The following is a 25,763-nucleotide window of genomic DNA, read 5'->3' on the forward strand; positions in this document are numbered from 1 at the left end:
GATCGCAGAGGCCATGGGTGTGGTGTCACCCCAGAGGCCAGTGCGGGCTGTGTGGGGCAGGGAGGTGCCCACGGTGCTGAGACGGCACGGTAAGGCCCCTGGGTTCTGCTCGCTGCACGAGTAATGGCTGTGATGTTTGCTCAGTGTCGCACAGTGAAGATTTCCATCCTGGGGGATGAGGGCGTACCTGTGCAGGTGGATGGAGAGGCCTGGATCCAGCCCCCAGGGTACATCCGGATTATCCACAAGAACCGGGCACAGACGCTCACCAGGGATCGGGTAAGACAGGCTGCCTGCGGACCCGGGGGGAAGGGTGCTGGTCCCACTGGCGGGCGCAGCTGCACGCCTTCTAAGAAAGGCCTGGAGTTTTTAACGTTTTGTTCTAGAAATTTATTTATGTTTTAGATGCAAAGATTAAGTGAGTAGGGCTGTAATTTCTAGGACCATTCCTCCCCCAGGGTAAAAAAGATTCAGTCTCCCTTTCTAGCGGGTGTCCTGCTGGTGTCCCAGCAGTGTTTCTTGTTAGGTGTACATTTGGGAGAAAGTGTAATGCTGGCTTCTGTGCCGTAGGCCTTTGAGAACACCCTGAAGTCCTGGGAAGACAAACAGAAGTGTGAACTGCCTCGCCCTCCGTCTTTCTCTCTGCACCCGGAGATCCTGTCCGAGGAGGAGGCCACCCAGATGGACCAGTTTGGGCAGGCGGCGGGAGCCCTCATCCACAGGTGGGTGCTCACCTTCCTTCCACGGTTGGCCCCTCCCGTGGGAGCGCTGGGGCCCCCTGACGTCACTGGGACGCCCTCCTCCCAGACCTTACGCGCCATCCTGGGCTTTGTGATTTTCACTAATTGTCTTTCTGAGCCTACTCGGAGTCTGTGTAGCTGGAAGTTTAACACCCACAGGCATCCTCAGGGCCAGTGCGTAGACTGTAAAATCTGTCCTAATTTCCCCTTACTGCCTCCTTTTCTCTACCCCAGAGAGCAGGTTTGTTATTAAAAAGCAAACCTTACAGTTATTTAATTTAAAAAAAAGACAACAGCCAGAGGCGTTTCCTTCTCTTACCCAGCCTCCCAGGGCCGCTGTGGACCTTCCAGCCTGGTCACAGCCCTGCCCACTGTCCTCTCGCCCCTCCTGCTCACTGTGTCCACTGCCGTGTGCCCCCTCCAGCATGGTCGCTTCAGCCTGGTGACCCGCGCCTGCACGGTTGCCACATCTGGTGACCCCTTCTGTGCTGTCTGGTTCTGTCTTGGGGCTGCACTTCCTCTCCCTGCCTCGCCTCTCCCTCCCTGAGGCCCCTCCTTGGCTGGCCCTCTCTAGCTGCTTTCTGCCTTCCTCCTCCTCTACCCACTGCTTCTTACCAGCTTACTGTTTTAAAAGGTGTAAGTCTCATCTTGGGCATTTTTCTCCCCGGTTGAGTTTCTAGAAAAACTTGAGATTTTGACGTCAGATTTCCCATGTAAGACCCGCTCTGCCATCAGTCAGGAGGTGGCCGGCAGGGTCATCCAGGTCTGGCGTGTCCCTCTCTAGCATCCGGGAGATTGCGCAGTCCCACCGAGACGTGGAGCAGGAGCTCGCCCACGCTGTCAACGCCAGCTCCAAGGCCATGGACCGAGTGTACGGCAAGCCCAGAACCACAGAGGTGCCTGCGCTTTTCCTGCCTCGCTCGCCTGCACTCCTGTAGCCCCTGGGCCATCTCCATGGTGTCTGTTCTGGTTCCTCTCAGGGGCTGAGTTGCAGCTTCGTCCTGGAGATGGTGAATAACGTCCGAGCTCTGCGCAGCGAGACGGAGCTGCTGCTGGCAGGGAAGCTGGCCCTGGTAAGCTGGGGGGGGGGGGGGCGGCTTGCCGTGCGTTTTAGCCCTGGAGTGTCGGCCTTGAGAGTTCTGGATGCCGTGTTGGAGGGGCGAGAGGCCATCTGAGCTGACCCTGTGGAGGTGCTCAAGCCCTCTGGCTGCATCTCAGCACGTCATCTCCAGGGTGTCGGACTCGTGGACAGGACCACCTGTGTCGTGGGAAGAGCCGCCTGAGACCCTCAGGTGTGCGGCCACCACTGTGGCCAGGCTGGCCAGCCCTCTTCCCAGCACGCGGAGTTGCCGCCCTTCCTCACTCAGCCCTTCAAACCTGGCTGATGAGTCAGCCCTCGAGAGACACACGCCTGGGCTTTCCCTGAGTCGCAGAAGCTGGAATGGGAGACCGGAGAGAGGGCCTGGCTAACCCTCTTATTTAAGAAATGAGGGCGTGGAAGGCCAAGGGGGTGGAGTCGCTCTCCGAGATCACACGTGGGCCGCCCCAAGAGCCCACTCTCTACTCATCCAAATTACCTCTGCTGCCACACACGCTGCCGGCGTGCTGGTGCTGGTGCGCCGGGCCCCCTTCCAGAGGGAGGGTCCCGGGACAGCCAAAGCAGGGGACATGTCAGCCCCGCTGCTGTGATTTTCAGACAAGCTTGGTTTGTCCCATTATTTATGAGAGAAGAGTTTAATTCTCTCACTCGACACTACTTACAAGGGGAGGTTCTGAGTTTGGCCCTTAACCAGTGCTCTGACTTGGTTTCCTTGGAGTTTTGTAAGAACTCTCAGAGAGCAGCCCAGCCCCTGGGGTGGACCTCATGTCCTTGTGGGGCTGCTGTGGCCCCAGTGCCTCCCTGCTAATAACCGGCTGCGTCTCTCCTCCCTGCCTTGAGCAGCAGTTGGATCCCCCTCAGAAGGAGCGGCTTGCAGCTGCCCTCGCCGAGATGGACCAGCAGCTCAGGAAGCTGGCGGACACCCCATGGCTGTGCCAGCCCATGGAGCCTGGTGATGAGGAGGTATGTGGATCACGGGCCTCCAGCCTGAGGGCCCCTGGGTGCAGGGCTCTCCCTTCAGTCCAGCTCTGCTCTGTGAAGCTCTGGGATTAGGGTGGTGTCACTCTTGCAGCCTGGAATCTGGCTTCCCATGCTTCTCTGTTAAAATGCCTTCAAGGCACGAAGATGGACTTCGGCAGGTAGGAAGGACTGGGGGATTGATATTGAGAAGGACCCTTGATGGCTGGGGCACAAGTTGCCCTCAGAAGCAGAGCTGCGTGGCTGTCCAGGAAGCAGGTAGAAGGAAGCCTGAGCCCTGCCCCACTGTTTGCCCACCGCGTGGATGCACTTTGGTCAGATAAATGGCAGCTTCTTGGGAGGTTGTTGTTGACAGGGGCAGAGTTGGTGTGTTCCGCTCCCTGCACACTTCCCTATTACATGGATTTAGAGACTCCAGCATGTGCAGCTCCTGTAGCTGGGACGACAGACGGGGACCCTGGGCATGTGCCCTGGGAGTAGTGCCTCCTGCAGTAGGAGAGGCGGCAGGAGGGCCCAGGAGAGGGGCTTGTAGGATGGTCGGTGTTCCCGGGCAGCACTTGGCCCAGGGCAAACCCTCGATGGCCTTCCTGCCAGGGACAGATCAGAGGTGCGCAGGGACGGGAGCTCACCGTAGGGTAACACAGTTGCACGAGTTACAGGACTGCTAGGCTCTGACTGCCCCAACCTGCAGGCAGCAATTGGTGGGGGCGGGGGGATGGGGGGGCAGTCCAGAGTGCTCTTCTAGAACATACAGGTGTTTGCTGACACATTCTCACCCTGCATGGAAAACGGACTCAGGCCTTCCAGCCAGGTAGCAAACTCAGCAACGTAAGAACGGGGACATTTTGGTTTAGAAGGATAGGCCAAACGTATCAAAATTGGCTGAATAGTTCTTTATAAATATGATAAAAATTTTATTTAAAAGAAAATTACTAAAATAATAATAAAAAATATTCAACAGATGTAGCAGTAACCTAGCCCGGTGATTCCAGATCAAGTCATCCAAGCCCGTGGAGTGTGGGCGTGGGGTGGGGAGTGTGGGAAGAGGACGTGCACGGAGGAGTGAGAGCACGTTAAATTCCTCCTCTTACGGTGGAAGAAGGTTAAAAACAAGTCTTGACTTGATAATTAGACAAATACAGAGTCAGTTATGTTTTAAAACCTTAAGGGTAGTTTCTAGTAAAATTGAAAAGGTTTATGTCTTTCTAAATCACTACAAAAAACAAAAAATATAATCTGTACGGTAAAAGAAAACAAGGAACAGCATAAAAATAAGAGAAAATGACAGAGCTTCCCTCTTAAAAGCAGATTGTCCTCAGATTGTGTTAAACAAGAAGTGTGGCTGCATGCTAATCACAAGAGCCGTTTTCTCTCCCATACCCGCAGTAAAGAATTATGATCCAGAAAGGTTAAAAATAAAGCAATTTCAAAGAAGACAATAAAAGATCCAAGGTAACAATATTCAGATAGAATTGCGTACCGAGGGCAGTAAGTGATAAAAAGGATCTCTTTATATTGGCAGAGCATAACCACATTATTATACCCTGTACTGCATTACTCTGAGATAAACTTACGATGATGATAGTAATGGTAAAACCAGGTGCTTATAAAGGAGTTAAAGGTATATTTCTGATTTTCCAACATATGAGATACTTTCTAATTATCTTTTCGTTATAGATTTAACTTAATTTCACTGTGTTCAAAGGAGATGGTTTCTATGTTACCAGCCCTTTGATATTTGCGGAAGCTTACTTTATGGCCCGATAGGTGGTCAGTGTTTGTTTGTTTGTTTGTTTATTTTTTAATGGAGGTACTGGGGACTGAACCCAGGACCTCATGCATGGTAAGTATACCCTTTACCACTGAGCTACACCCCTGCAAACAATCCAACACCCTCCGCCCCCGTGGTCAGTTTTTATAAATGTTGTATTATTTACATCATTAAGTCCTTGCTGGGCTTTTTTTGGGGGGCGGGGGTGTCTTCTTGATCTGTCAATTACTGTTGAACTCTCTGACCATGAATCTAAATGTCTCAGTTTATCTTTGTGGGTTTTTTTTAATTTTTAAATTTTTGAAATTAATTTTTTAAAGCTTTTTTTGGGGGGAATTATGTTCATTTTTATTTATTTATTTATTTTTGGTGGGGGGAGGTAATTAGATTTATTAATTTACTTTTTAATGGAGGTACTGGGGATTGAACCCAGGACCTCGTGCATGCGAAGCACACACTCTACCACCAAGCTATACTCTCCTCCTCTTTGTGGTTTTGTGTATCTTTGCCTTATGTATTTTGAAGCTACGTTACTGGATACATCTAGGTTTTATCTTTATGTAAGTACTTTTAGTAATTCTTTTTATTTCCAAGTCTACTTGTTTGGTATACTGTTTTTCGTATTTTTATTTTCAAGCTTTATTTGGAATGTCACTCTTATACATAGCATATTGCTAAATTTTGTGTTTTAATTCAGTGTGATACTCTGTTTTAATTAGAGAGTCCAGTCTATTTACATTTATTGTGATGATTACAGTATTTAGATATATTTAATTTTTTTTTAACCATATTGCGTGCTTTCTATCTGTCCCACTTTTTGTTTCTTTTAATTCCTCCTTTTTGTTTGATGAGCGTCTCCTTCCTCCCACACAGCTGTTTGTCCCCACTGCTAGTTCGGAAATGCATACTCTTTCATCTGTTCTTGCAGTGATCACTCCCAAAATTTTAATCTTAATTTACATGCCTAAAATACGTAAAGCAAAAACTTCTTGAAGTGATAGAAAGTTGTGTGAGCTCTTGTTGTCAGTCCATGATTAGTCAAGTAAACCGAACTGATCCCAGCATCAGAACAAAGCTGAAAGAATACGTGTACACAGAACGTGTGCACGTTTACCTCATTTCTCTATAGACAGAATTTTGTTCTCTGTGGAGCGGGAATGTGCTTTCTTTCCTGTTGCCTATAGGACGTTCTCAAAATCTGGTCCTGTTCTAGGCCAGCACTACTGATGGTGTGCAATTGAGAGGAAGAGTCTAGAAACTTGTAAGCACTTGATAGAGAAATTTTGTTTAATAAAAAAATGGAGGTTTGTATTTTGTATGTCTTTTTTGGGTTTCATTCTTCTAGTAATTTATTTTACTGTATTTCATTAAGGACCAGTCCACTGTGGATTAGAAATTTTTAAAGCTGGTTCTTTTCCAGGGGTAGTCTGAGTAGCTCACCTCTCGGCCACAAGGGAACCTCAGATACTGACTCAAGTAGAAATGGCGCCAGCCGTGAACTGCGGCCCCTGTGCTCCCCGGAGCCTGCCCTGCCCTTGGCGGGCCGCTTCTTCCTCCACGGATTCGTCAGTGAAGACGGAGGGAGGGCAAGGAGTTTCCTCCCTTCACGGGCAGTGTGGGGGCCGCTGCCGTGGGAGGCTCGCAGCCTGGTGCCCAGTTGCAGGGTGATCAAGCAACTCAGTTTTTGGGGTCTGTCAGATCTTAGCACCAAAGGCCACAGGGATTGTGGCTCCGATGCTTTAAGTCTAAAACCGTGCAGCCACAGTGAAAACAAGCACAGAGTCCTTCCTGGACTTCTGACCTGAAGTGTTGCCTGCCTGACGAGCCCTCTGAGCCACGTCTAGAGTGGCCCTGGTGTCTCAACTTCCTAGATGTGGGCTGGGAGGCAGTGCAGACATCAGTTCTTGCAGTGGTAGGTGGGAGACACTACAGATGGCTCCTGAGATTTAGTTCAAAATCTGAAACCCTCTGGAGGCAGCTGGAGCGGTGTTACTGTAGACATTCACCTGATGGGACCCGAGGCCAGAAACCGCAGCCAGAGGTCCAGGGAGTGGAGGGGAAACCACACTTGCTCCCGGGCCTCCCGGGCCTCCCGGGCCTCCCTGGGCTCCTGGCTTCTCTGGCCGATGCTGCTGGCTGCCTTCCATCTCAGTGCTTTCACGCTCTGGGACTCTGGCCCTGCCCCACCCGGGCCGGGGATGAGGAGGAGGTGAAGTATGAAGGGCAAAGGGAACCTGGGAGGAGGAGGACGAGGCGCCACGTTTCTAGTGGCATAAAAACAGGAAAACCACTTACTTGAACGCAATGAAAAAAAGTGATAGATCTTTGAGCTGTAAAGTAAAATAAGCCACCCTCCGGCAAATGTAATGTAGTCAGAGGGGAAACGCACAGAATGACGTGAGCGGGGTTGTGACACAGACACGAGAATCAGTCAAGTCAGCGCACACAGAGAAGTGCCAGTAAACCGTAAACTCTTGATGGAACTGTTGATTTTTCAGAAAAAATTTAAATCACGCAAATTAGAATCTCAAGATGGTTTGAAAAGAAGAGCCACAGAAAAACTTGAAAAAAAAATCCTACTTGAGGGAAACTGTCAAGGACTGTGTAATTTCCATACATAAGAAACAGTATCACAGCTAGAAAAAGATGAGCATTGTTCCAGCTCTTTTTTTTGTTAAATTGTGGTTCAAAAATACATATAATTTACCATCTGTCATTTTTAAGCATCCAGTTCTAGTAGTATTAAATATATTCATATTGTGAAACAGAGCTCCAGAACTTTCAAACATTTCATTTTTTAAAACTAGCACATTGGGTTCCAAAATTCAGTACTATACGGTCAGTAGAGCTGTAAAAGTCATTTCTTTAAATCAGATAGTTGATGAAAGAAATTCTTTATAAAAGAATTCCAGCTGGAAGGTGCAGGATTAAAAGGCCATGGATTCCCTCCTGCAGGGAAACATGCGGTGGGACTGAGCCTGGTTATTGATGGGGTTGAAGGAGCGGGTTCATCGTGTGGAAGAGGCTAGCCCTGCCTGTGACATCCCCAAGCCTGGAAACAGGAGGCTGGCTGGAATCAGCAGCTCTGGACCACACGGGGAGGGGGAGCAAGGCCGCCACACCCTTGAGAGATGTCAGGGCCAGAAAGTGAGCTGTGAACAGGGCGGACGGCTGGTTTCTCTGCAGGTAAAGGGCGAGGAGGAGCGGCTGGGCCACGGGTGCCGATGGGGGGTCCTGATTCAGACAGACCAGCTGTGGGGATGGATCTTTGGAACAGTTGGGGAGATGGGCTGCAGGTGAGTTCACTGGCTCTGATGAATGCTCGTCAGTGGTGTCAGGTGTGGTCATGGAGCCGTGATTAGTAAGAGTATTCTAGTCTTGTAGAGCTGCTCTCTGCAGTACTTATGGGTGGGGTAGTTTGGCGTCTCGAACTTGCTTTTAAAAGGTACGGGGATGAGGTGAGAGGACATGTTGATAGTCGGCCTCATTCTAGTCTCCTGGTTTTACGAATGGAAGAAAATACCCATGTTGTAAGTTAGAAACAAATTTAATGCTCATATATGCATTAAAAAAAAGAAATTACAGAGTCAGGAATAGGGTTCTGTTTGGATTGTGTGGGAGAGGACCTCACCCTGCGGTCGCCCCTCCTGCAGGGGCCGCTGAGCAGTGATGGGGCACTTGTCTCGGGACAGAAGAGCCTTGGCTGTGATGGTCACTCGGGATCTAGAGGTCTTTTGTGGAGCAGCTGTTAGAATAGAAGCTGTTTGGTATTCACAGCCATCAATTAGAAGATGTCATTGTAAGAAGCCTCTTTCCTAGAAGGACACTTAGAAAACCCAAGATGCCTTTGGTAAGAAATCCAGGAAGTTGACCATGCAAGGGTCTGAGGAGGACGCAGACCACGTGTGAAGATGCTCACTGTTCCGAGCTCTAGGTCGGGTGCAATGTCAGTGAAAATCCCTGTGGAGTGATTTTCAGCGTGACCAGATACCCTGTTGGATCTGAAAGTGCGTCATATAGCTCCAAGTGTAAGCAGGCCAGTCTGTGTGGGGATGTGGGTAGGCAGGGCCCTGGGGCAGAATCCAGGCCGGCAGGGGCAGGAAGAAACTGGCATACTTGAAAAATAAGGATATTACACTTTATTTGTGAATATGTGTATCAACACAGGTGTTGTGTGTGTGCACAAAATCCTTCCATGGCGGAGACCCCTGCCCCAGCGTCTGTGAGGACATAGCCAAGAAGGTCCATAGACCGGTGGGGAAGGGGAGCTAATATCTCTGCCTGTGCCCTGGGCCGCTCTGTGGGGCGGTGGCCGCCCAGCAGGGGCCGCGTCCCTGTCCCTCTTACTCCCCTCCTTCCATGATTCTGCAGGTCCCAGGGAAAGAGCGCTGCGAAGTGCAGGAAGAATACTTTGTTTAGAAAGATGCTCGTAATACTGACAAAGCCTGAAGACTGGCCAGGTTACTTACTTGCTCATCTTCACAGTGATCCTGACATTTACATAATATTTACTAAGCTTATCAATCACGTGAGAAATAAATGGTATAACGTGAAAAAAACAATGTGAAAACAGACACTGTGAAACTGCTTTTAAAAGGCATTAAAAATCAATGATAAATACAAGACTAAAAGTCAAGGAGGACCATGAGAAGCAGCACATCGGGGGAGGGCACGTCCTTTCACAGCCCCTGCGCCCCTCCGGCCAAGCGGCGGCCCAGGCCTGGCTGGTTGGGGTCTGACTCGCAGCCTTTCTCTCTTTCCCCGCAGAACGCGATGCTGGATCTCTCCAAGCGCAGCCGCAGCGGTAAATTCCGCCTGGTGACCAAGTTTAAGAAGGAGAAGAACAACAAGAACAGAGAAGCTCGCAGCAGCCTGGGAGCCCCGGGTACCTGCCCCTGGCTGCTCTGGCGGCTGCCACGCCCCGTCTCTGCTCCCCCCACCTTGGAACGCGTGCTCTGCCCTGTTGTCCTGGGCCCGACCGCGCCACCACCCTCCCACCCTGCGTGGGGTGCTGACCCGGGTCACGCCCTGCCCTCACTTGCTCCCCATGCAGATCCGGGTGACAGGCCGCCAAGCTGCCTGCCTGTGCTAGATAGGGTGCGAGGTAGGGAGGGGACAGCAGAGGTGACAAGACACTCAGAGACACAGCTCACACTCCGGGCACACGCGGGGGCCCCTGTGCCTGCTTCCTCTGAGGGGCTGCTGATCTCCAACAAATCGGTTCTGGATCGAGGCCTCTGCACCGGGAACCTGGGCCGCCTGGGGTTCTGGGCGGTGAAATCAATAGAAAACGGCACTGAAGGATGTTTCTCCTTTGGGCCAGTAAATTGGGGCTTAAAGTCTCCCTCTAAAGTATCGGCCCTCAGCACGGCTGTCCCAGGCTCCCAGGTGCCCGGCGGCCCCAAGCCTGAATTTGGGGGCGGCGTTTGCTGCCCGTCAGGGGTAGCTCCCTTTGATTTTTCCTTGCATGTTTGTCCAGAAATTGGGTTTCTTTGAATGACGGTGGCTCTGATTTCATGGAATCTCTGCATGTCTCCCTTCCTGCTGTGGGCCAGAAGTGAAGGTGGAGGGAAGCTGGCCTCAGCCATGTGGTCGGATCCCCGTGTCCCTCCTGGGATGGAAGGCTGATGGCCGACCTGGCAGGAACAGACACCAGCTCCTGCTGCCACTCACGCCCCTCGAGGGCTGGTGCCTCCCCTCCTCTTTCTGCACAGCTTGGGCAACACCTATGGCTGGGTGGTGGGTGCCTGCTTCTGTGGCATCTTGGGTACTGGTTGCTGGGGCATCTCGGGTGCCTGTGGCTGGGGCATCTTGGGTGCCTGCTGCCGGGGCGTCTTGGGTGCTGGTTGCCGGGGCGTCTCGGGTGCCTGCGGCTGGGGCATCTTGGGTGCTGGTTGCCGGGGCGTCTCGGGTGCCTGTGGCCGGGGCATCTTGGGTGCTGGTTGCTGGGGCGTCTCGGGCGCCGGCCGCTGCCTGCCTCGCGCTGGGCTCTGGGCACTCACTGCACTCCCGCTTTTCCATCTCTGACAGTTCACCTCTGGGGTACAGAGGAGGTTGCTGCCTGGCTGGAGCACCTCAGTCTCTGTGAGTATAAGGACATCTTCACGCGGCACGACATCCGGGGCTCCGAGCTCCTGCACCTGGAGCGGAGAGACCTCAAGGTACTTCCGCAGCGTCTCCCGGAGAGGCGCCTGGGCTCCCCGCGGCTCCCCCTGCCCCCTCCCGGCATCAGCATTCTCTTTCCCGCTCTCCTCAGGCCTTCGTGCACGACTCGAGACACGTGGTGGCCCAGGCAGTGGGGCCTCCACCTGCTGCAGCCAAAGCAGAGTGGACATGGGGGGAGCCTTGCTTTCCTTAGTTTCATGGGCCAGTGAACTGTTCTAACGTTGAGTCCTTCATGGGGCGCAGCCCTGCGCTAGCTCGTCAAGCTGGAGTCCTCTGTGATGACGCTGCCTGGTGGAGGGGGACCCGGTGGACAGGGTGCTCTCCCTAGAGGACAGAGTTGATTAGAGTCGGGAAGCTGTTGGGCTGCCCCAGCGGTCACGCTCGCCTGTCTTCACGCTGCTTCCTCTCACGGGAGGGCCCAGAGGGGGCGGGTGGGTGGGCTGGGGGCCAGCGTGACCCTGGGGCTCCCAGAGCCCGGCTCTTTGTCTGGTTTGTCTCTTTGTCCCTCTTTATGAGAGGCCGCCGTGGGCGCCCAACAGTGGCACTTGGGCCACCTGCCTCCACTCGCTGCCAGGCCTGTGTCCATCTGTGTCTTGTTCCCTGTGCTCTTGAGCACATCAGTGACTGTGGGGCCTGGGGGAGACGTGGCGGACGTCTGCATGGTGGCTGTTTTCCGTGCTGTCCTCAGCTGTGCCCGTTTTCGTCACCTTCACCCTCGCTCGTGTTCAGATGCTGGGTGGAGGGCCCTGGGCAGGCTCTTCCCGGCCTCAGGGCTGTCCTCTCCTTGCAGGACCTCGGCGTGACCAAGGTGGGCCACATGAAGCGGATCCTGTGTGGCATCCGGGAGCTGAGCCGCGGCTCTCCTGCCGCCGAGGCCTAGCCTCTGCCCTCTCGGCCTGCGTGCCCCGCGCCTCCCGCGACTGAGCCCGGCGGCGCGGCCCTCCTCATGGTGCTACCCCCTCTGCTTGCGACAGGAAGCCTCAGGCTCCGGGCCGACCGCTCCGGGTCTGGACCACACCAACACAGCTACCTTTGGGCCGACGCCTGCCCGCACCTCAGCTCGCTGACCGCGTCAGGGCCTGCGGGCCTCCGGGTGCCGGGCACTCGGCAGAAGCGGCCTGTCTGGGCCGCCAGTGGTCCCGGGGCTCCTCCCCGCATGCCCGTCAGTGGTGTGTCACGCGACACTGTCCCCTGGAGCTCTGTGCCGCTCCAGTCCCGCGACGCCATCCCGCCGGTGTCCCCGTGTGTTCACAGGGTCTCGCCGGGCCTGGTGGGGCGGCGTGGCTCCGGGCCTGTCCATTTCAGTCTGACGCGAAGGGAACAAACACTTGCTTCTCAAGCCAAGCAAACAGGTGGTTATGCTCTTGTACTGACGGGCTCTGTCCCCGTTGCCCCAGTCCCTTAGTCCTGGTCCACCTCCTGGGCTGCGATGTGGTCCCATCTGGACTCAGGACACCTGACCTGCCTCCCTGTGGGCAGAGGGCGCGTCTGTCTGTGTGGAGTCTGTTTCTGTGCAGAGGAGGCCTGCTGGGCTTCTGGGGGAGAACAGGCTGGTAGAGCGGCTGGCGGGTGCAGTCTGGGCTGTCCTGAGTCTCTGACCGTGTGGGTGGCTCCTTGTCTTGGGCTGCCAGGCCCGTGTCCCTCCCGCTACGGAGAAAGCTGAGCCGGGAGCCGGTCCCCAGGTGGCACCCCTAGTTCTCACCACCTTAAACTTTGCCCTTTTCTCCCCCTCCACGGGTGGCGCACCTCAGGGGCTGCCACCCAGCCTGGAAAGGGCGTCTGTAACAGCCACTGGGTGTAGGGGGACGGCCTCGGGACCCCGAAGGAGAGGGCTGATCATCAGTGAGGTGTGCGGACTGGGCATGCGGCATGGAGGGCGCCATCCAGAGTTGCCTCTGGGGACCCCTCAGGGGCTCATAGCGGAACAGCCTCTCCCTGCCACTCTCTTTGCACACCCCTTTGCTGGCTACCCTACCAGTGGGCCCGGCCAGGCCCCTGCCTCCAGGTAGGGGCTCTCACCGTTGGTCCCTCCGGGTGCCGAGCTCGGCCGAGGCCCTGCCCCCAGGCCCATGCGTCCCCAGGTGTGGGTGGCCATGCTGGGGTTGGTGGGGAGGGTCCCGGGCTCTGCATGTGCACTCAGCTGTTCCCCGGAGGTGAGACCGGGTGGTCATGTATCACCTTTCCCGCCCTGTGGGTCCTGCCCGTCAGAACAGCCATGGTGAGGAGGGAGGTGGCAAGAGAATCCAGGCACCAGGAGTCACTCAGTTTCAAAGCAGAGCAAGCAGATGTGGGAGACGGGGCCCGAGGTTCCAGAACGGGGTCTGCTCTGTTGCTTCAGGCGGGGGACCCTCGGGTCTGAGGTTCTCAGGATGCGCCCAGACAGGAGGGCACGTGAGGGAGTGGTGGCCGGTGCTCCCGGGGCCCCCCAGGGCACCAAGGCCACCCCGTCCTCAGCACCCTTCCATGGGAAAGGCTTAGTTTAGGGCGAGCCTGGTGTTTAAAAGTCATGGCAGTGGTTAGAGCAACACTACGCAAAACCATTTTCTGAGTTTAGTGAGTTAGAGGGAGAGGAGTAAATGCTGTGTGAAGCCGCGTGGGTGCAGGTGGCCTCCGTGCGCTGCGCTGGTCCCACTGCTGCCCTTGGGGCTGCTCCCCTCCCCCTGCTGCCCCTGCTGTGCGGCTGGGCGGCTGTCCCTCCAGGGGCCCTGGGTCTTGTGGTCCTGTCGGCGTAGAGCGGGCTAGGAAGGATCCCCAGAGAGCTTTGGAGGAAAGGTTTTGCGCCCTCAGGTGGGGCTTCCCTCATATTTATGATCTTAATTTATACAGCGCCCACCGGGGAAGCAAGGCCTCCTGCGTTGCTATGTACATACCCACAGCTGGGGTGTAAGTAAGCTGTTCTGCGTATAAATAAAACAGCCTGTTTCTGATCTTCCATCGTCAGATTTCTTGTCATCGTTCCTTGTGCTTTGACATAAAATATCACTAGCCAAAATCTTTCCAAACTGGATTCAGAATTATGTTTTTTCCCTGCTCTAAAAATAGGTTGAATTGGTGGTGGTGGCTGAAAAGCAAAATGGAATGCCATTGTCTCACTTAGGGTGTGGGTTGTAGGATCTGCTGAATTAAACCCTCAGCAGGGAGGGGCGGCTGGCAGAGCCGAGGTGCTCAGACCTCGTGCCACGAGCTGCAGCCCAGCCTTTTGGGACTGGGTCATTTTAGCTACTATTCTCATTTCCTAAGTCTTTTATATAAAATTGCAAGCTGGAAGCGCCCCTACCTCTCTCTGTTTAGCTATAGTACCTTTATTCCAAGAAAGCTGCCTCTCCGAGCTCAAAGTCACTCTCATCCCCAGTTTCCTGGGGTGAGGGATGGGCGCTGGAATCATGGGATTGAAAATCAGGCTGGCAGGGTGTACAAAAAAGATCTTCAGGCTGTGGATGTATTGGTTGTCTCCCAGAAGCTCTCTCCTCTCTCCTTCCATGCTTAGTGGAGCCCCAGTTTTGTCCTGTGTGCACCCTCCTCCCATGTGGCCATCCAGGATCAGGCCTCATGGTTGCAAGATAGCTGCCACTATCCAGGTATCACATCTAAACATGACCATGTCCAAGGTAAGGTGTGGGTGAACAGGTGGGATGTCTTGTCTGTGTCTCTCTTTAAGATAAAAGGAACCTCTTCAGAAGCGCTAGCTCCTACTGACCTAATGTTAGTCTAGACATGTCTCATTGTCTGGAATCCCCTGTGACTAAGCCAGTGGGTGCACAGAGAAAGAGGCTGTGCCAGTGGTGGCTGATGGCGATGCTGATGGCTAACACGTTTATGCTGTTTTATGATAGACGCTGGCCCAAGTACTTTACACATATTAACCTATCTATTCCTCTTAAATAGTCCTACCAGGTGGGTATTTACGTATTACAGATGAGGACACAGGCTCAGAGAGGTTCACTTGTCCCGTGTCACACAGCAGCACTTGGCAGAGGCAGGAGCCACAGGGAAGTTGGGTACCAGAGTATGGTGCTTGTCCTGGGTCCCAGGGCTGACACCAAGCCCAGGCTGCCTGACAGGTGAGAAAACAGGGCCTACATCACATGCAGGCATCCTGGCGGGGGAGGTCCTGCTTGTGGTCCATCTCGCACAGGACTCAGCCCCCCTGCATCAGAAAGCAGATGGGAGGCTTCTCCAAGAGGTGGCAACTGGGGGTGGGGGCGGCCAGGTCACAGCCCAGAGGAGCGGAGGGAGGATTCAAGTGCGATGTGATTGCAGGATTTAATGCAGTTTCTTGTTAAGAATTCATCCACCAGAAAACAAGTTAAGTGCTATGTCCAGTTTAAATCTGATCTGATCTAGTAACATAAATTTTCAAGTTAGGGTAGGCTAAGCTGCTTCAACAAGTAAACCGCCAAATGCAATGACTCTAACAGAACCAAGTGTTTTCGTTTCCAGAACAGGAGCGGGCAGGTGTGTTTCAGGCCTCAGGGACCCAGGCTGCAGCCCCTCCAAGTGGTCACTTGGGGATCTTGGTGACGGCTGGTCGGGTCATCGCCTTCCTGCTGGGGTTGGGGGAGGGAGGAGCGGCGCACTGGGGTTTCCTGAGCCAGCCTGCAAGCAGCGCTGTGGAAATGGAAACCTGGGGGACCTGGCTGCACCTGGCTGCAAAGGAGGCTGGCAAATGCAGTGCGGCCATTGCCGAGGACGAAGGGGCCATGACTTGCGCTCACCAGCCAGCGGTCTCTGCTGGAGGGTGCCTCGGGGTTTAAGGTCCCCGCAGGGAAGAAGTCCCTCAGTTAACGCCCGCCTGGTCCTGCTTTCCCCTTCAGATGCTCTCCAGGTCTTTGGAAGGAGGGAGGCACGTGGGTCTGAGGGGAGATGGGAGGGAGGGAGCCCTCTTGCTGTGAGCTGTCCCTCGGCACCGGCTGGTCAGCAGCGGCCCCTCTGCCAGCGTGGCCCTGCCTGCTGGCTGGGGTGCTGACCGTGCACCTGGAGGCTGGCAGCTGTAACCAGGGGGTGTTCCTGGTGACCCTCTCGCCTTGGCCCCAGGGCCTTCCAGCCCCTCCCTGAATTCTGGCCCCTTCATGGCTCAGCTCAGTGTGTACACTGCCTGACGACTGAGGAGGACTTGGAGAGGGTCTGGGGGCTGGAGAAGGGAAACCGAGACACGCATGTGACCGCTGCACCCCGTCCTCCCCTTCTTCCTGCAATCCTCCATGAAAGGGAGCACTTTTATTCATGTTGTTCCTTCTTCCTTCTGACCCCAACTCAGTTTCCTCAGGACGGAGCTGGCCGGCGGTGGCCGTGCGCCTGGCCGCAGGACGTGGAAGGGACTTTAGAAGATGTTTGTTTTCTAAAGCGAGTATCTTGGCCTGCATGGCCCCTGACTTGTGTTGACCCTGCCTTTATTTAAAGTTTTGGTATTTTGTTCATCGTGGATTTTTCTGCATTAATTTTGATATCTAAAAATATTGTATTGAAAAATGACTCCTGAGCTTTTCGGGTGCCTTTCAGCTCTGCGCCCAGGCCTCACGTCGCCCTGTGTTGTGTCACTGGGACTCAGCCTCTCTGGGCGTCCCCGAGGCCGCGACTGAGGCCCGCACGGTCCTCCCTCCCCCCGCCCCCAACAGAACCTGCATCGTCCCGGGAAGCCACGGGCCCAGAGGGGCCTCTGCTAACGTGGCCGCTTTCCCCAGCCTCCTCTGCAGTCAGCCTTAGTCACAAGACTGAGAGAAATATTGCCTGAAATTTCCAGAAAGTTTCCTTAAAAATATGAGAATGTGCCTTTCCCTCAGCTCCTCCTGCTGCTGCCCTGGAGCGTGGACGCGACGGCCGAAGCGCCAGCAGCCAGAGCTGCTCCCCGACTCGCCGCGTCTCCGCTTCTCTGACGTGAGTGGGCACTGCAGGTGTCCTGTTCTGTCTCAGAGTTGAAACTGATTCCTGTCACTGTCCTTCCAGAACAAGTACTCGTCTCTCCCGAGGGTAGAATTGGGCAAAGACCTCACAGCCCTTGGAAAGGCAAAAGCACACAGAGACACGAGTTACCCGCGCTCTGCAGGTGTGAGGCCAAAGCGACGCTGGGAACCGCGCGGAGGGGACTTCGGAGCCGCCCGGCGCACCTGTGGGGCGGGTCTGAGCCCGCGGTGGCCAGGACAGGGGGGCAGGGGGGAACCTCCAGCCGCACAGCCCAGCCCAGCCCGGGCACTGGCCTCCGAACAGTGTCGGTCCTGGCAGGAGCCAGGGCTTGGCCTTTGCAGTTTCGGTCACAAGCACAAGCAGGGAAAAGCAGCGGGCTGGGGAGCGGAAGGCTTTCTCACTCACAGGCCACATGCAAGCCCCCTGGGCATCCCAGGCAACAGGGAAGCCAGCCAGACCCCACCAGGCAGAAAAAAGCCAGTGGTCACTCGGCCCCCGAGGCCCCAGGTCCCCAGGACGGGCACTCGGGGAAAGTGCCCCAGTGCGGCCACCGCAGAGGGATGTCCTTCCACTGCCAGGGGGACGGGCAGGATCCCCAGAGAGCAGGCCCCGGGCGAGGACGTGGTGCAAGGCCCGTGACCGTGGGGGCCGGACTGCCTGGGGTTTGCCTTCTGTCTTCCAGAAGAGACGTTCTATCGCGGTGCCCACCCTCGGCACACTGGTGCTGGGTCAGATTACCGTTTGTCACGGCTGGTTGCTGAATCCTGAGATACCCAACATGGAGGTGACCCCAGACTAGAGAGCAGGAGAGACTGGGGTGGGACTGGAGGGCCGTCCCTGGGGAGGCACGAGTGGCCGCGCTGTGGGTGGTGGAGCGGCTCCCACTCCCCCGGGGGGGGCAGGAGAGCAGGCCTGATGGGCAGCTCTGACCTCGGTGCAGAGTCCACCGCTTTGAGGGGTGAGGGGGCCCAGGGCTTGTACAGGCACCTGGAAGGAGGTGCTGGTGGTGGCATTGTAGCCCCGGGGCAGAAGCTTGCGGGGGACAGGAGGCCGCAGGGCCAGGCAGGCTCACAAAGGGAAACGGGCCACTGGAGGGAGCTGGAGACGTCTCTTCCTTTCGCTTGTGAAGTCTCTGAAGTGCAGTGGCTTTCCAGAATGCACACACCCACGGCGCTTCGTCATGTCTCACTGCCAGGTGCGACTGGGGACAGGGTGACGGAGCAGCTGCCGCGTTTCCAGTCCAGACGGGCTGAGGGCCCCAGGACTTGGTCATTTACAGCTCAGTCTGTTCCAGGGGGAATCCGACATCTGTGAAGCCATAATTTTGGATTATCGGGGAATTATGGCCCCCACTTTCCCTTTCTGCCAGAAAAACGTCACAGCTGAATAAATGTGTTTTCTGCAACACAGGCAGTGCTGCCAGCAGGAAAGGAGAAGCGGGCCACCTCCAGTGTCTCCAAATACGGCTGTTCCCATGAGTCTGAACTGATCAAACCCAAGCACACCTGTTACCCCCGAGGCAGCACTGACGCCGTATTTCTAAATATAACCCTCGGCGATTTAGCACCTGAAGTTCTCTTGGCCAAAAAGGCCAGGAGAACGTGAAGCCGTCAGCGCACAGAGATGGGAGGCTACAAAACCAGCAGTTTATTTTTTCTTTAACAAAATCTTACAGCTCTCCCCCGCCGCCCACTCCATCCCTGAATTTGAAGGAAGGAGGGAGGGAGGGAGGGGGACTCCGGCCAAGGGGGACCACCCGAGGGTTGGCCTCCAGCCACGTCAGTCGCAGTGCCCATGGCCCGGCCTCGGCAGCCACCAGCCCCCCTGAGCCAGTCCCCGTCCCCCGCGTCCCAGGAGGGGGACTTAGTGTTGGAGATTTGGCAGCACTCGCCAAAGGCCAACTCCTTGCAACACAACTGCTTCAGTACAAGTGAGTACACGACGTCCTAGCCAGCCGTCTCAGCCGAGCACACGGGGATGGAAGTGTGTGGGCGTGGTTCTGACGCCGGAGTGAGGACAGAGGGAAAGGCTGGCTGCTCACTCCACCTGGGGTCCCACTGTGGAGGGCAGTGTGGTGTGACGACAGGCACTCTGTCCCCCAGCCGGCGGTGCAGGAGGAGACACCAGTCCACATTGGTCATTTTCTTTCAATCTCTTAACATTTAAGTGCTCTTTTAGTATCAGTGATAAAAGGCGGTTGAGAAACCGTGTCACACCAAGGTGCTAACGGTACTCAGCAAGAACGTGGCTGCAGCGTCTCGTCTGAGGTGCGAGGAAGTGAAGAACTTACTGTATCTTGTCCGGAATCCTGCTTTCGACTGACTGAGTCAGGTGGTTGGGAAAGTGAATCGCCCCAGTGTCCTGAACCCATCAACCCCGTAACACAGATGCTGTGTTTGTCATAAATACCAGTTACAACTTTTAAATTTGGTAGCGGGCCATGCTGATTAAGAGAACCTTAGTTCACATCTCTTCTCCCATTTTAATCAAGACTACCCAGGACCAGCCCCGAGCCCAACCCGCTGGCCTGCCGTGACCGCTGCCTCCCCGTCAGGCTCCGGGACAGGGCAGGCCCCGCGAGTGGGGGCCGCCGCAGGGACGGTCCGCTCAGACAGCGCGGCTTGGGCAGGGCCTCGGAGCTGCCGCCACGCCCGGCGTCCTCGCCGGCAGCAGGTACTGACTTCAGAGGTGCCCCGCCGGTCTCCTCATCCCGGAAACAGAGCCAATGCTTAGAATCACAGTTAACTCAGACCAAAGGGGAAAGAAACGTGCACCCTGGGGACCCAGACTCCCGCTTATGTCACACCGTAAGCCTGGCCGGCCCACGGCGTGAGCTGAGTTGTCAGATTTTGGTCAGAGACGGAAAAAGTCACCTGAACAGCATAAGAAAGAAAAAGAGAGTGGGACACATGTATATTAAAGGGCAGGCTGGTCAGAGGTCAGCAGTGCCATTCTGCCCGCGCCTGCAATTAATACAAAGCTAGTCCATTTTCTTACAGAGATGGGGGTCGGGCTGGCACCTGTGAGGAATGGCCAGGCCAGGGCTGGCCGCGGGGGATGTGCCACAGGGCTGGGTGACAAGTGTACTTGCCTGGCCTGAGACGAAACGCCCCTGTGCTCGTGACAAGGCAGAGGTGTGAAGTCCGTGTCCGCACGAGGCAGGCACCAACAGGCCCGCTCCCGGGCCCCGCTGCTATCTGAAACTCCCAACGTGGATGGAGAGGGAAGCTTCTGGTCCCCGGGGCCGGGCAGGCGTCTCTGCGCCGGAGGCGACGTCGCTGCTCTGCACATGCAGGGCTTCCTGGCTGCAGGAGACACAGAGGCCGTCACAGACTTGCATCCCAGACACTGGGGCCCGCCTGGTCGAGGAGTCTGGAGTGACTCCCAAGTTCATTCCAACCTTTAGGGGTCAAGTCAGAACAGGCCACAGAGATGCATGTCTGCAATCAAGACAGGTTATTTCCACGCTGCCCCCTGGGGCCTCACGTCCTCCCTCCCCACGGTGGACTCCCCTGGCTGCCCCGCACTGCGGGTCACACGGGGGTGCTTTTCTGATCGGCTGAGCAACAATGTCTCATGGCGGAGCAATCTTTCCTGTTTCCGAATCAGAGTATAACGTTCACAGACGCTCATGTCTAACATCCAGCTCCAGTCAAAACTGTTACACGCGCACACACCGGGTGACGCCCCCCCGCCCCGGCCCTCTTCCTCGTCCCACACGCCAGGCGCCCCCGGTGGCAGAGGGCACGTCCGCGTGCTGCTGTCACCCAGCGCACGCCACGTCGGCACCTGAGATACACAGGCGGGAGGAGAGGAAGGTTACAGGTCAGAGGTGAGCAGGGAAGGCTACTGCGGTAACCTGGGTAAGAAAAGAAAGTCCACCAGGCCAGAAGAAGTGAGAACAGGGCAAGACCGGCTTAGGATGCAAGACTTCAGGGATGGAGGTGGGAGCAGCTAAGGACGACCACAACGCCCCCGTGTAGCCTATGTCGGGATGACAACAGGGACTGCAGTGGTGGGAGTCAGGTCCAGCATGCAGAGTCTGAAGTATCAGTATTGGTAGAATGTTCCAGAACATTCTGCTAGGTGTATGTGGCCTGCAGGCCGGGGAGGGGGACGGTGTACAGAAGAGGAAGGAGTAAGCCCACCCAAGGCCAAGTGACAGAGTGAGGAAAGAGGATCCTAACCAGAAGCTGCCTGGGACGGAGGCTGGGGGATGGGGGGTAGGCTCAGCGGGCTGAGGGACAGAGTCACTGGACTGGCGACTTGGCTGACTGCTGGGAGAGAATGGAGGCGGAGTGATGGGAAGTGACAGCAGGAGCTGCATGGGACCTGAAGTGGGGGTTGGTGTCTGAAGGAAAAGACCAGACTATGGTGGGGGCTGAGCGTGGGAAATGGAGGAGTGAAGGATCAGGGTCCCCGAGGAGGTGAGAACAGACTGGAGCTCGGGGAGGGGCCCAGGGAGCCCTCCAGGAGCAGATGGGGAGATCCTGGGAAGACAACAGCGGGCAGCAGAGGGGAGTCCTGTCCGCAGGGCCAGGCGCTGAGTGAGTGAGGAGGGGCTCCTGGAGGCTGGGTGGACTGTCACGTGGGCGAGGACCCCAACGTACCTCTTCTTCCCAAGAGCGAGCTGTTTCTGCTTTTCTCTTGCAATGTCATCTCTGACTGTGCTGAAATCATCATCGTCTTCAACCAGGAGATTCTGCATTTCAAAATAATGAGCAATGTTTTCAGACATCTTTTTAGCCTAGATTTTAAAAAGATGTATGTAAAAAATTACCTAAGATAACAGAAATTTACATAAGTTAGAACAACGGATAGGAGACATTCTAGTGTTTGATGAAAAACAAACTGAGTGGCAGGAAGAGCTTAAGAGAAGTTATGTTTTAGGCGTCTGATCTCTGCCTTGGGACCACAGACCTGCCACTGAGCAAGCGAGCAAAGGGGCCCTGCAGGGAGGCGAGGACGCAGGCAGGCCTTCCGCAGCCGGGCCCGTTGGACCCTGCCCGGCTGGGAACACAGCCGTGTGCTCCACCGCCACTTGCAGCCGCATCTCCCGGCTGCGCCGGGCGCTTCCCTGCAGCTTCCCCCCGGGGCTGCACAGACAAAGGGCGCTGGCTCTGCTCTCCCGAGGGACCAGGCCTGCGCCTCCCCCGGACCTGCCATCAGAGAGGATGCGATTCACCATCAACCCCGGCCGCTCCCCTCGCGGCTCAGTGTTAACTCATCAGGACGTTAACCGTGAGGAAACAACTCAAGGAAAACGTAGGTCGCAGAAAGGCTTCTGAGGCTTGCGGGACCCGTGTTAGGAATGGCCCCGTGCGGGTTTGGGAGTCAGCGCTGGAGCTGCAGGAGGTCCTGCTCTCTCTCCACTCTCAGGTAAGAAAAGTGCCACATCACCACTGCTCCAATGATGATGCATGATAAATATTATATTTATTTCAGTATGTTGTGTATGATGTGCTTTTTAAAACTGTGAAACATGACAAAATCAGAGAAACGTGGAGACCATGGGACAGACACCCGTGTTCTCACGCAGGTGGTGGGCACAGTGGCTCCGTCCACGGACACGCCAGTCACATCATCCCCGCGCCTCCCTCTCCTCAGCTCAGATGGCATTGACCTGCCATGGTTTTCATGAGGGAAAACAGAGTTAAATGTATATACATGGATGGTGTTTGGCGAATGTAAAATGCTCACTGAAAGTTACATATTAACAGTATTAATCTTTTACCATATTTGCTTTATTTTTCAAGGTAAAAATGCAGGTTCTGTTTCTGGCTCTCCCCCCGGCCCCAGGTAAGCAGTCCATGGAGGGGAGGGCTTTGTTCCTTCTTCGTCTCTACTTGATGGCGACACAGGAACACGGCCCTCAGCATTTTACACGCTTTTCTACTTCCTAGAAATGGTCATTCTGTGTTTCTTTTTCAACACAGAACAACATCCAAGTACTTGGATGCATGTTCATGTTGACACTGTAGCTCTGGCTTCTTCATTTTAAAACTGCTGTGCTCTACACCACCGTATTGGTACTTTCTTTCCCCATTTTATCTAGTCCCTGTCTGACATTTAAGTCCTTTCCGATTTATGCGGTTACAAATAGCACTTCATGAAGTGCATGTTTCCGTACATCTCCCCACACACGGCAGTCCCTGGGGCTCGTGCCTAGGGAGGAATCACGCGGATGCGTCGTACGGGCACCTGCGCTAACTCTGGCCCGCTGCCCTCCAGAGCCCTCGTGCTGGTCGGCACTCCTGGTGCCACCCGGGGCTTGAGAGTCTGGCCGGGACAGCAGCTCACTGCTCCATCTCCGGGTTCCCTGGTTACTGGGAAGCTATCTTTTCATCTGCTTGTTACTTAGTTTTCTGAGAACTGCCAGGTGCTACCCAGTCAGGGAGAGATGGGCAAAGACTATCTTTCTATAACTGATCTGTAGAAGGACTTTACATGTTTTGGGTAATAATCCTTGTTGGCTGTATCCCTGCATGTATCTTTTCCTATTGGTGGCCTGTCTTTTCACTTTGAATAGCTTCCTTTGATGAACGGAAATTTTTACTTTTAATGTACAGTCATCCCTCAGTACCCACAGGGGATCGGTTCCTGGACCTGCCACGGACACCAAAATCCTCGGACACTCGCGTCCCAGAGTCTGCCCTCTGTATCTGAGCTTCCACATCTGTGGACTCAGCCAGCTGCCCATGGTGTCATACCACGTGTACTTCCTCCCATGTATACAGTTCAAACTCGTGTCATTCAAGGGTCAGCATACTCAAATTTACTGGTTTTTTTCTTTATGGATATGCTTTTTGTTTCTTATTTTAAGAAATCCTTCTTAACCTAAGTCTTAAAGTTTTTCTTCTAAAGGTTGAAAATCACTGCTTTTCACATTTAAGTCTTATATATGTAGATGTGAGCAGAGGTGGATACAGATTTTATGGGGCCTGAAGCTTACATAAATTTGGAGACCCTCTTTATGAACATGAAATCAGAATTATCACTATAATTTTTCCTGTATGGACAACCAATTCTCCCAGCATCATTTACTGAATAATCCATTTTTAATGCTGCCTCATATACCTGTTGAGTTTCCTTTCATGTGTGGTTCCGTTCTGGAGCTCTATTTCAGTCTTCCCCTGCCCCAAAGCCACCCGGTCACCACAGCTGTGCAATAAGCCTTAATTCTTGGTAAGTCAATACCCTGATCTTATCCTTGAAAAATACCTTAGCTCTCTGGCCCTTTGCTCTTCCACACAACTTATTCTCTTTAGTCTAATCTATGTGATTTTTCACTGGGATAACACTGAATTTACAGATGTGGGGAAGACTGCTGTCTTCACAGTCCAAGGCTTCCCTTCTAAGACACGACGCAGCTCTACAGCTCCCTGAAGCTTCAATGCCACCATGTTTTTATAACACTCTCGAGAAAAGTCTTAGACATCTTCTCATTGACGTATTCCCAGGTACCTTGTACTTTTATGTACACTGATCTTAGAACCTTTTGAACTCTCTCAACAGAGCTAATGGCTTAGCTGTACAGACTCTGAATCTCCTTCACAGAAAAACTGCATATAAGAGCAGTTATAGTTTCCTTTTGGACTTTGACTTGTTTTTGAATTTCTGTTTATGTACTTATCTTGGAGGGTGGAAGTTCATGTTACATTGGTCACATTCTTTAGTATAATGTGAAGTGGTGATTAAGGGGGAATGCTTATTCCTTACTGTTAAAAATTCTTAAATCAAGAATTATTGATAAATCAATAATTTAGGGGGGAGAATATAGCTCAAGTGGTAGAGTGCATGCTTAGTATGCACGAGGTCCTGGGTTCAATCCTCAGCAGCTCCTCTAAAAATGAATAAATCTAATTACCCCCTCTCTGCCAAAATAAAATAATTAAATAATATAATAATAAATAAATCAATGATTTAATATCAATAAATTATTCTTAAATTAATTTTAAATTATTTTTTAAATAGAAATTAAATCAATGATTAAATTTTAACCCTTAATACAAAAAATATTACTGTATGATAATAAAATAGGTTTGTCCAAGGAATGCAAGGATGGCTCAGTGTTAAGAATACATTTATGTAATAATGCTACATTACTACGTTGAAGAAGAAAACCAAATAGCTAATTTGAACAGATGCAGAAAAAACATAAAATAAAATTTAGTATTAAAAACCCAGTGCTCATTCATGATTAAAAAAAAAGAACATAGAGCAAATTAGGAATGGAAGGAGACACCTTAACTCATACAGGTGCCTGTTCAAAACCTTCAGCAACACACATGCAGGTCCCTACTCAAAACCTTCAGCAACACACTTAGTGATAAAGCTTCTAAAGCAATTTCATTCAAAAGCATTTTTCATTCAAGTCAGACTCAAAATTAAGATTCTGGTATTGAGGTTCTATTGGTCTCATAAAATGAACTGTCTGGCCTTCCCTCTTTTTTCTCATTTTATATAAAATGAGATTATCTATGCCTTGAAGATGTAATAAAACTTCTCTATAAAATTAATTGATCCTGGTGTGTTGTCAAAGTGGTAAATTTGCTGTTAAAAACTTACCTTAACACCAATAGTATCGCCATCTTTCAAGTAATAAGGCGCCCCCTGCAAATTATCTTGCTTTTTCTTCTTTTTCCTCTTGGTAATTTGCTGATTCTACAGAAAAATCAAACATCTAAATCAAGAAAACTCAGCCTCAAATTCTTACTTAATTCCCTATCTGTGAAAACCTGTAGTTAACCCACTCACTATACCAGTAAGGCCCAGTTTCTGTGACACAGCCCCACAACTTTACCCAGCTGGATACTGGAAGCCACTCAAACTTTTCAGGGAAGTATTTGGCAATTTCAGTCTTCTCCACAGGGAGAGAATAGAAGTCAGCCACTCGCTGCCTCAGGGAGCCAGCTGTTGAGCCTCGGGCAGTGTCCCACACCATGTCCATGGGCAGGGTGTATGCCCTCTTGCCAGGGAGGCGCATCTGTGTCCTCAGCAGCATGTCCTGGGGGCTGCACCAGAAAACAGTTGAAAGTCAGATTTAAAACAAAATGGGAGATATGCAATAAATATGGCAGGGTGATGGGCAAAAGCTTCCCCTCTGCGA

General features: G+C 53.5%; 2 protein-coding genes and 1 non-coding gene across 14 annotated transcripts in view; 1 reads left to right on the forward strand and 2 right to left on the reverse strand.

The window, feature by feature from the left end:
- DGKD (diacylglycerol kinase delta) overlaps positions 1-13,695 on the forward strand; it is a 101,765-nt gene extending 88,070 nt beyond the window's left edge. For 3 of the 7 annotated variants that reach the window (XR_004320155.1, XR_004320158.1, XR_004320157.1), the window contains 7 exons: positions 145-279; positions 571-722; positions 1,525-1,636; positions 1,721-1,813; positions 2,683-2,802; positions 9,356-10,749; positions 11,544-11,561. Coding sequence is in view for 4 of the 7 variants with exons in the window: in XM_032480531.1 (XP_032336422.1) it covers positions 145-279; positions 571-722; positions 1,525-1,636; positions 1,721-1,813; positions 2,683-2,802; positions 9,356-10,084 (1,341 nt within the window). In the remaining 3 variants the exon portion in view is untranslated. Of the gene's footprint in view, positions 1-144; positions 280-570; positions 723-1,524; positions 1,637-1,720; positions 1,814-2,682; positions 2,803-9,355 lie in introns of all 7 variants that reach the window. The other 4 variants (XM_032480533.1, XM_032480534.1, XM_032480532.1 and 1 more) reach the window with 4 other exon arrangements.
- Positions 4,997-5,069, reverse strand: TRNAA-CGC. The gene has a single exon. It is a non-coding gene; the product is annotated as a tRNA-Ala (tRNA).
- Positions 13,696-14,997: 1,302 nt separating the features above from the next.
- The window catches only part of USP40 (ubiquitin specific peptidase 40), a 76,880-nt gene continuing 66,114 nt past the window's right edge, over positions 14,998-25,763 (reverse strand). For 5 of the 6 annotated variants that reach the window (XM_014564712.2, XM_032480535.1, XM_014564713.2 and 2 more), the window contains 4 exons: positions 25,458-25,668; positions 25,223-25,318; positions 21,265-21,356; positions 18,279-19,959 (listed from right to left, as the gene is read on the reverse strand). In XM_014564712.2, coding sequence (XP_014420198.2) covers positions 19,848-19,959; positions 21,265-21,356; positions 25,223-25,318; positions 25,458-25,668 — 511 coding nt within the window. In that variant the 3' untranslated portion in view covers positions 18,279-19,847. Of the gene's footprint in view, positions 17,963-18,278; positions 19,960-21,264; positions 21,357-25,222; positions 25,319-25,457; positions 25,669-25,763 lie in introns of those variants that run through there. The other variant, XR_004320160.1, reaches the window with a different exon arrangement.

This window comes from Camelus ferus, chromosome 5 (genome assembly GCF_009834535.1).
Source record: "Camelus ferus isolate YT-003-E chromosome 5, BCGSAC_Cfer_1.0, whole genome shotgun sequence".
In the NCBI taxonomy this organism is placed as follows: Eukaryota; Metazoa; Chordata; class Mammalia; order Artiodactyla; family Camelidae; genus Camelus; species Camelus ferus.